Source organism: Myotis nattereri (assembly GCF_964212035.1).
Source record: "Myotis nattereri genome assembly, chromosome: Y".
NCBI lineage: Eukaryota > Metazoa > Chordata > Mammalia > Chiroptera > Vespertilionidae > Myotis > Myotis nattereri.
In genome coordinates, this window is record NC_138094.1 from 35,323,733 (window position 1) to 35,334,582 (window position 10,850).

The 10,850-nt window shown below is 46.5% G+C and overlaps 1 protein-coding gene across 1 annotated transcript; it reads right to left on the reverse strand.

Moving 5' to 3' along the window:
- Window positions 1-7,081: 7,081 nt before the first annotated feature.
- Window positions 7,082-10,048, reverse strand: LOC308512447 (melanoma antigen preferentially expressed in tumors-like; the record flags this gene model as incomplete). The annotated part of the gene is made up of 3 exons (XM_081082196.1): window positions 7,082-7,637; window positions 8,764-9,369; window positions 9,756-10,048. The coding sequence occupies 3 exons, from the start codon at window positions 10,046-10,048 to the stop codon at window positions 7,082-7,084; spliced, it is 1,455 nt and encodes a 484-aa protein (XP_080938322.1).
- Between the last annotated feature and the right edge of the window lie 802 nt (window positions 10,049-10,850).

The following is a 10,850-nucleotide window of genomic DNA, read 5'->3' on the forward strand; positions in this document are numbered from 1 at the left end:
GCACTGATAAATATGTATGTGGACATCATGGAATTCCTTGCACTTTGTTCAGAATTGGAAAGGTTTTTCCCACCAATGGTCATTTAAGAAATTAAGGAAGATGTACAGGGAGGACAAGATGTCAGAAGATAATACATTCCAGAGTAACATATCACAGCACATACAAGCATGAGCCTAAATAGAGTCTAAGAGTAAATTTAAACATTGTTGTGGAAAGAGGAAATAAAGTGTTGTTTTGAATTATTGTTTTCCCATAAAACATTGCTCTCCAATGTGATATCCTCACATAAATATTTGTCATTTACAGGAACGCTGTCACGTGGGAGAGGAAGTTATGCAGGCGTTCCTTGCAAAGAGACAATCCCTTCCAGGAGAAATTACCATATATCTCCAAGAGATGATGATTGCACTACTAGTTATAGGTAATGGGCAATAAAGCGTAAGACACCTAAACTATACTATACACTGTCTGTTGTTGAGGTGAATTTCATCTATCATAACACTAAATATTTACCATTGACCAACTAAGTAGCATGTAGTATATTCAGAGTCTTATGTCACAACTGTATCTGAGTATGTCCAAAACATCTTTATCACTCATACATAAAAGCTCTCCAGGTAAAGCAGTCGCTACCATTCTCTTCCTCAGTCCAGCTTCTATGAAAAACCAACCAGGGTTCTGTCTGTATTGATTCACCTGTTTTCCACAGATCATAGTATCAGAATGATACAGGATAGGACATTTTGTGCCTGGCTTGTGTCCATTACCATAAATGTGTCCAAGGGTCATCCATATGGCAGTAATCAGTTCACCGCCACTTTTATGGCTGGTTAAATATTCCCTTGCAGCTCTAGTGAGTGCACACAGCTCGTTTACCACTTCAACCGTTGGGGTCCTTTCCACCAGAGGACTGATGTGAGCATTTTGGACTAGTATTTCATAGAAGTCTCCAGTTATTGTGGGTGCAAAATTTAGAGTGGAATTTCGGAGTCATATTGCAATTCAGTGTTAAATGTTTGTTGTAGGAGTTTCCATTATTTTCCACAGCAGCCACGCCTTGTCCCCTTTCTGTTCCTTGTGTACAGGATTCCAGTGGCTCTAAATTCCCAACAAGCCCTGGTATTTTCCTCTTCAAATATTGGGACCTACTTAGGAATAAAGTGGTATCTCACGTAGGTTTTGGTTGGCATTTCCCTAACTATCCATTATTTTGATGCTCTTTCCATGAGCTTGTTAGCTGTTTGTGTATCGTGTTTGGAGAAATGACTCTTGAAGCCTTCTGTCCATTTGCCTTTTCCTATTTTTACAGAGGTTCATATGACAGCTGTGGTATGTGTCCAGATATACTGCGTGTAAGTGACAGGATTGGAATTAACAGGCCATCTTGTGTTTAACTGGAATTTTACTTTTATTTGCCCCAGGGAGTACTATATGCAGTATGTGTTTTGTATTATCTTGGAAGTCTTGTATTCTTTTCTTAGTAGCTCATTTGGAACAGTCCAAATCTTTCAGGAGTGAAGGATCATACTCATTTATTTTCCTTATTAAAGAAATGAAGTGCAACATTTTCTTTTTTGTTGTTTCTCACCTGAGGATATATCTCTGCTGATCTTGGGAGAGTGGACGGAGGGAGTGGGGCTGAGAGAGAGCTACATCAATGTGAGAGAGATACTTTGATTGGTTTCCCCATGCATAATCCCCAACCAGGGCCAGGGATGGACCCTGCAAACCAGGCTCATGCCCTTAACCTGGAATCAAACCAGGGATCCTGCAATGCCAAGACCGGTGCGCGACCCACTTAGGCACACCAGCCAGGGGTGTATTGTATAATTTTTTAATCAGAAAGAGCTTTTGACAGCATGAAGCATAATAGGAAGGTCAGAATTCCAGCCCGTTTTCAGAAAATGTGCCTTCATATATATTCATAGTCAATTATTTCAGTCAAAACATTATTCTTCAGCTGTATTTTAAATAATTGTAAGCTCCCTTGTCTACCTCAGCTTTACTGACATATTTTTAGCGCAGATGTATAAAAGCATAGGTTTGCCAACTATTTAAGACTTTACTAGGTTCATGTCATACTGACATAAAATTATTCGTTAAGATGTTTAAGTATTGTTATTTGGTCACTGACATTACAGGATGCACAGGTGGTGCACCACCAACCCAAGGGCCTCCTCTGACTTATGGTGGAAGGAGTCACTGGGATGATTATTACAGCCTCACAGGAGATGGGTATGATGGGGGGGGGGTGTGCATAACAATTACTGCAACAGCCGATGGGACACCTCTTTAAGAGGCCGTGAGTGTGATGCTGGTGGGGATCATAGGATTCACCATCTATGCAAGAGAGTGTGAATCATGCAGTGCAGTAACTCAGCTTATTGAGATTCTCAAGGGCTGCCAAGAGGGAAGTCCCTGTGACAGATGAAATAGAAATTGAACTTAAAAATAATGCTATGTTATGGAAGGCATTTATTTGAAAAGAAATTGCCTTCTGTTATTTAAGAATGAATAGAAGCAAATGGTGGGTTTGGGGAAGAAACAAGAATTTTAGATCCCTTTGTGAAACTTCTGCATAGAATGCAAAGTTTGAATTCTTCAAGGTTGTTTTATAAGTGTTGATTTTAATAACTATATACTTTAATGTTTAAATTGAATATCTGTATTGTTAAAATATTCAGAATAAAGTTTTCCACTAAATGGGATTTCTTGTCTCATTTTACTACAAACACATAAAAGCAATGTGTTTGGATGGTGAGGTGAATTCTAGGCCCTAAATTTCCCAAGGTGTCTTTGGCCACAAGTGCATGAAGTCTTTGAAGTGAACTGCATACAAAATGAAGCGTTGTGTTACTTCTTCATGGCATGCTGCCCTGTTTCCAGTTGTCCGGGGGAGGTAATCAAATGACGTATTCTTGGAAAACCTAACTGGAAAAAAGAATTGAGGCACCTCCAACAAGGCTGTAAAGCAATTGTTCACCTCCTTCCTGTGGCATTTTGTATGTCCTCAATCTTTAAAGGAATAGTATATGTAGGAAGAAAAATTACATATGGAATAATATAAATGTTTGAACAAATCTAAATGTAAGCATCCTTTGGCTTATTGAAATGCCATCAGCACCTTTCTGAAGTGGGAGTAACAAGACTGAAACAGAATTTGCCACTTAACAAGCTTTCCTGAATATACCTCTGAATTAAATAAACAAAAGTGCCCGTCGATTGAGATATGTATTTTTCTATAGAACTGCTCATGCACTTCCTCTTCAACTTTTTGACATTTAATATATGCTCTCCACACATCGAGTTATCTTGAAGCCTCAGTATTTTTATGAGTGAATGTCAACAAATGTCCCAACTGGGAAAATTTTTAAAAACTCACCTGTTGGACTGTTGAGTGTATAGTTATCAACAAGCTTTCCAACTTCAATTTTAAAAATCTCCCCCAAAATGTTTTGTTTCTTAGTTATTTTTACTGGAATACTGAATGGGAAATTAATTTTGGAAGCTGGAACCTCAACTGTTGAAGGACTTTAATGTCTATCCTGTTAGACTTGGGGATGGTAGTGGGACAAACTCTGGTCGGTATGGCTCAGTGAGCCCCTTTTTCATTGCCAGCTGGAATGCTGCTGGATTGGTGAAATACCTAATAAAGCCATTTGGATGCCAAATTTACTCAGCTTAATTTTACCACTGTAGGTTTGTACTGATAACGTACTATGGTGTAGAGAAATACTAGACAAACAATACAAATCTTCACATCATGAAATAGATCACTTTATATACAATCCCATGGGGAAGTGGACTAGAAAGGAAGATTAAAGGGGAAGAAGGAACAGCATAAAAATCCTGACCATGACAAAAGGCTACTTCTTGTATTTCTAAACAGATATTCTGGGTATCAAAACCTTAAGCTATGTACATACTTTTAGACATATTTATTGTCATTGATTTCACAGAGGAAGGGAAAGGGAGAAAGAGTTAGAACCATCAATGGTGAGAGAGAATCCTTGATTGGCTGCTTCCTATAAGACACCTACTGGGCTAAGAGCCCAAAACGGGGACATGTCCCAGTCTGGGAATTGAATACTGACCTCCTGGTTCACGTGTCAAAACTCATCCACTGAGCCAAGCAGGCCAGGTTTTGGCTCTTCTATATTCAGAGTCTTCCCTTTGACATTCGTGTGCTCAAGCTGCCCTGTATCCAGCCTACCTGACTGCTGTGCAGATTGGTGGACTCTGGGGTACATTCTAGTAGTAAGGAACCTACTATGTGTGCCTTACTCTCCGTGCTTGTTTTCTAATGCCCTAGAGACTCTGCCCATAGGGCCTTCATGTACATGATCTCAGTGCACCAGCAGTCACCTCCTATCCAGGTCTCTTCTCTGCCCATCTTCATAGATGCAGTCTTTATCTAAGGTTTCTAAGCATCATTGCATTGATACTATGCTTTTCTGAATATTTTGATGGAAAAGTCCAGATTCCAATATAGAATTTTTCTGGATTTCTCAGTTGTGGTCTCGAGAACAAATAAAGCGTCAAGTGCAGGACACTTGGTTTTAGAGGCAACATGCAGCAATGAGTTTTCTTTTGTTGTGTCTTAATATGGTGGGTTTTTAAAATTGATTCTTTAGAGAGAGGTGAATGGAGAGAGACAGGCACAGAAGCATGCATTCATGTGAGAGGGAAACAATGTTGGATGCCTGGGGACTTAACCTGCAACCTGGACATGTGCCCTGGCCAGAAATCAAATCGGTGAACTTTCTGGTGCACAGGAAAATGCCCAGACACACTGGCCAGGGTGCACTGACTTTTATTTTCTTCCTTATCTTGCATCTGGTGGTTAATAAATACCATCAATGCTAATAACAGTGGGCAATTCCAGAGGAGGACATGCTGACAAGAGCTTTACATAAGTTGGCCCCACAGGTGAATCTCCCCACAAGGCAATGGGCATGATCTGTATGTGTGGAGGAATTAACACCCTGACCACAGGATGTTTTGCCTTTGCCCTTCCTCCCTCAGAACCTGCCAATTTTTATGATTTTTCTCAAATGCCAGAGGTTCTGATTCCCATCATGGACACTACTCCCTGTCAAGGTGGGGATGGGAAGAAAAGATGCATGTCAGACAGAGGGACAGGGAGAGGGAGAGGGAGAGAGAATAATAGAGAGGAAGAGAAAGAGAGCGTTTGCTGTAAGAGATATACATTTTCTGACCCATGTTCTCTTATCCCCTTTTATGGGGGGTGGGGAGCTCACCGACGGTTACAGAGACTTTGGCATTTTCTCTTCCTACTAAAAGAAGCAGATTGTGCCTGGCCAGTGTGGCTCAGTAGGCCTATGAACCAAGAGGACTTAGTTCAATTCTCAGTTGGAGCAGGGGCTGGAGTTTACGCCTGGATCTCCAGGTGGATGTGCAGGAGAAAGCCAACCAATGATTTTGTCTCATTATTGATGTTTTATCCATCTCTCCCTCTCCCTTCCTCTCTGAAAACAATAAGAATTGTACTAACAAACAGAAAAATGTGCTTATATGCTGATGGGCCCAAGCTAGAAGAGTGGAAGGTAGAAGAAAAAGAAAGGAATGGCAATAAAAAGAGAACGAAGGGCCAGGTGCTGTATGTGACAAGCTAGGAAGCTGCTGACACCCAGCAGAGAGCAGCAAGCACATGAGTGGCTGGCACTGAATGAGAGGCAGTAGAAGGAGAAAAACCAGGACTGACTTCCTCACATTTAGGGAGACATACAGGCAAATGGAGCCGTGCCCCGGGCCTGGATGTGTGGCCTTCTCCCTAGGTGGTCCTCTGGCAGGCCACTCAGTGAGCAAACTGAGACAGCCTAGGGCCAGAATGAGGTGGCAGGTGGGCAGGGAGCCTGTTCCATGCTGAGCAGCTAACTGTCCATTGACTGTGGGATCCAACAGCACACTAGGACATCTCCCTTTCACTTGGTTGTATTGCCCCTCAGGGTGGCCCTCCATACCCCCATCTCCCCGGTGTGACCTTCACCTGTGTCCACTTAAGTGCTCTCCGGGAACTGGCTTGAGGTTGTCCACTCTTTAGAACCGGGGTCTGTCACTGGCTCAGAGATGCTTTACCACCTCCTTGATTGATGGGAAGGAGTATAATGAGGGGAAAGTCTTCGAACATTAGACCATCCTCTACAAAAGGATGTCGTATTCTTAGGACAGGACACAGAACAAAGCAGAGGTTTATGCCAGCTTAGTATTTTGCTGAAAAGAATGTAAATGTGTTTACAGGCCACAGGAACTTGAATTCAAGAAGGGGATGTATCCAGGGGAATGACAGGCCTGGACTTGTGAGGCCAGTGGTCTGGGTCCCTGGCAGGCTGATATCCCTTTCAGTACTAGGGGCCTGACTGGTGCACAGGGAAGCCCTACCATGGAGCGGCCACAGGCCAGCGATGGAGGCTCCCAGTGGGGAGGAGTTTTAGTCCAGGGACTGGACTAGTTACCTGTGATGGCCCCAGAGTAGTTGTACCACAGTGGTGCTCACTGGAAGCCACTTTTTCCAATCCCTGTGGACGCACCTTGTGTGCGCTGACCCACTGAACAGTCACAGAGGTGAGTGAGTAGGTACCGGTGCACCAGAAAGAACCACCAAACCAGAAAGTATAAATGGTGATGTGATCTCCTGGGACCAACCTCAACCAGCCTAGTGTCTGCGCATCACGATGCTCATGCCTTCTTACTTGGCCAGTAACTGCAGGTGGGAGAGTTGGGTTAACATGTCATGGAGGACACCAGATGGTTAACATCCAGTTCTCTTTATTACTGACATTTATTCACAACCATTCAAGCAAAGGTAATCCCCGCATCTACCACCCAAACCTCAGTCTCTCCCCCTGAGAGATTCAGGTGGATATTTCTAACTCCTTAGGACAAATCTCCCCAAAGAAACCATTGAGTCCCCTGTCAGCATTTCCCCCCACCCTGAGTATTTGTCTGAAACTGGCTGCTGTGTTCCTGTACGGTATACTTATGTCCGGGTTTCAGTGCCCAAGGGCCCAGAGTAAAGCCTATGAGATGTACACCCAGCTGGACACTCAAGCAACAGGATCACAGAATGGGAGTTGGGTCAAGGAAAGTACTACAGCCACAGTGAGGACAGGGGTAAGCGCAGAGCCAGACCATGCTGGGCCGCCCCAACTCCTGCAGCATATGCTTCAGCACGGCATGCATCTGGGCAAGTCGGCCCAGGTTGATGGTGCCGCTCCTTTCCTCGTAACTCTCCAGGGGGGCCGCATAAATCACGCAATTCAGCTTGCTCAGCCCAACAATGTGGCGAAGCAGGTCCTCCAGGACGATCATGGAGATGGGGTTTTCACAGAAACTTAGGGTTGTGAGCTGGGAGCAGTGGCTCAGGGCTGGCAGGATGTCCAGGAACTGGGCATCCATGATCCCACACTTATCCAAGTCCAGGTCCTGGAGAGTGGGGGAGGCTCTCTCTAAAAGAAATCGGAGTGACCCAGAACTGATATTGGTCAGGTTGAGCCCACTGAAACTCAGGCCTTTCAGCTGGCTGACATTCAGTTGCTGGGATAGATGTCTCAAGTCTCTTTCGAAAAGCAGGCAGTTAGTGATGGACAGGGTCGCCAAGGGGGTCCTCAGGCACCTGGGGAGACATAGAACAGTTACATGTGGGGGATGGACCTGGTGGGCAGAGGCAGGTGAGGATGATGCAGGCCTTCAGGGTAAAGAGGCCCATGTCACCAAAGCCTAGAGTGTTCCGGATGATGATCAAACCCAGGATGTTGCACAGTGAAAAGTGACATTCAAGTCAGAGCAAATTTGAGTGGAATCTTTCCCCATCTGTTATCTGCTCCGTGATGGATTCAACTGGATGAAACCTCACACACTCCATTTACTCATCCGTCAAGTGGAGCACATCATACAGCCCAGCCCAAACACACAGGTGTTCTGAACATAAAGGTGGGAGGTAAAGATGGGAGGAGCTCAGAAAGGAGCCTGACCCAGGGTCTGAAGCAGGAGGCAACCAGTGCATTTTAGTATTGGAGACATGTCCTGAAATGCCTGCAACTCGGGCTTCCTTCCAGCCACAGCCTAGACCCCTGTCACCATCATCTCTTAGCCCAATGAGGCCTCTGGCAGTTGTGCAGAAAGGGCTAACCTGGGCACAGTCAGGCAACATCAAACGAGAGCTGACACCCTCCAGGAACTTAGATCACTGCACTGTTTACAAACCACCTATCCAATTTCGTAATGACTCCCTCAGGAACCCTGCATTTACCACGCATTCTGTTTGCAAGAGCCTATGGCAACCCTTGGCAGACAGGTGAATGATGCAGGTTTGGAGTGAAAGGCTGCCATGGCCAAATCTCTAAGTGCGGAACTTAACCCCTGAAACCTCACCTCTGATTGGCTTTCCCCTTGTCATTGCAATCGTCACTTGGTTCTATTGCATCATCTTCCCTTCCACACCACTTACAAGGATGCCCAAAGCTACCATCCCCTGGCCTGAAGCCTCCATTACGCCAAATCCTAGCAAGGAGTCCCTTTAGTAGCCTCTGTCCTAGTGCATATGTCCTACCTTTGTCTGGGGGGTTATGTGACAACATGCAAGGTGACAGAGCGGTGAACAAGACACTGACTGTGTGGCCCGTCTAGTGGCTCAGGCACTCTAGCACTGCTGAGGGACTGCACACAGGAGAGCCCATCACTGTGCACTGAAATGGAAAGGGACTCGATCTGGTCGTCAGGGAAAGCTCGCCACCCCTCACCTGAGGATCTCGTCCAGGCGGCCTCTGAGGATGGAGACATCATCCAAATTGAGCTCCTGGAGGTGGGGCAGGCTGAAGAACTGAGAGGTGACCAGGCTAACACACTGCTCCTCCTCCTCCAAGGTGGTGTGAGAAGACGTGAAGACATGGGAGAGACGGAACCGGCGCAGATTGCCCATCTGGCCCAGGTAAGGAGCGAACTTCCTCAGGGTGGACAGCTTCCAGGTACAGTTTACCTCCAAATCCTGGACAGAGTCCAGCTGCACCATATCCAGGATGTTAGTGTTTTGCTTCGACATCGCAAAAACCTTCAGCTTCTTACAGCAAAGGTGCAGCAAACCTCTCCTCTCGCTGATTTTCTTAATCAGGTAGCTGAGGGACTCATCAAGGACACCTTTCTTGAGGCAAAGGTCTACTAACAGCTCCACGGGGGCCAAGGGTGGACTTGGCCTGGCTGTTAAGCTGCGCACTTTCCTCCTCTTCCTCATGGGCTGCGGGGCCTCAGGCTCCAGCAGTGAGCACAGATGGGCTCTGGTTCCGGCCCACACAATCCAGAACTCCTGATGAACTCTCTTCTGTAAATTAAGCACCTGCAGTTTCCATCTCCTGTGGAGAAAATAGGAGTTATGCTGGGGTGCATTATGATAACAAGGAATAAGACCATGAGTCTAGGAATCTGGGCAGCTGGGCCAGACACCTGACTGGACTTTTGACTCAATGTCCCAGAATCACCTGCTCCTGGTGCTACTGGGATCCTTCATGGTCCCCATTCCTGGTACATTTAGGTGCCACCAGGAAGGAGTGGGCTCATGTCCCTTCGGTCACCCTCGGCATTTTCACCAGCCGTATATATCCGAAGCCTGTTCCCACAATGACCCCAGCAGTGGCTCCAAGGCCTGCCTCAGTTCTCCCTTTGGCCCTGCACACTCCCGGATCCCAGCTGTAACTGCTCAGATCCCCAGGGTGCTACCAGGCAACTGAATCCCCCATACCTGTGTCGAGTGTCCTGGGCAAGCAGGACATCGAGTCCCTCGAGCACAGCCTGCAAGATATCCTGGTAAGGCTGCCGATGGTTCATCAGGGCCCCCAGAGGGAGGCAGGGGAAGGGCCAAGCCTGCACCATGGCCTTCAGGACTCTGCTGTGCTTCCCAGCGAAGGCTGCCATGAACAGAGGTGGGAAGAGCTCCATAGGAAGCCACTCCAGAGCAGCGATGGCTGAGGCTTCATCCCGCAGCAGGCTCTGACATGCCAGTTCCAGGAGTCTGCGTGGAGCTGGGAGGCTCATCCCCATGAAGCTGCTATGAAAGAGATCATGGGAGACAGTCAGGAGCAAGGCATCTTGTCAGGCTGAGCATGAGCAAACCCGGCCCTTCTCCCTTCAGAGGGACCAGCTGAGGGCCAAAGGCACTCCTCCAGCAACAACTGGAGCGCCCCCCAAATTACCCCAACCCCGTTTTCTGCTTAGAATCTCAAAGCCACTCAGCCCTGCCTCTCCTCTGCCACTGGCAGGACAAGAACCAGGCACCAAGGAGGGGTGAGATGACAACTGGACACCTCCCGCATCTACCCACTGGCTAGCTGGAATTCTGCTGTGCAGTGAGTACTGGGACACCATAGAGAGGATTCCACCCTTTACAGAAAAAAAGTTTCTGAGGATCACTGAAGGACTGAAAACGCCTGGAGTAGGGAGCAGCCCGTGGCCCAGGACTGCCTCTTGCTAATTTCCAGGAAATAAAACAGATGTGGAAGATTAAGGAACACCCACACAATGGGTACCATTGAGGCTTTTGACGCATTTTAAATGAGGAATATAAAAGCAGCACAAACGTTTCCTGAAGCAAGGGGGAGCTGGAGGTGAGAAAAATAACGATTAATTCCAACATGTACATTTTACTGTGTGTCCCTTCTCTGAATATTAGAATGACCACTTTATCCATGACAACAGATGGCTCACATGTCACCACTAAGGCTCCTCTCAATGAGAGGCTGCAAGCCCTGGTCAGTGTTGCTCAGTGCCTTGAGCCTCCTCCCGTGCCCGCCAAAGGTCTCTTGAGGGCTCCATTCCTAACCCCCGTAGGGGGTGGGCA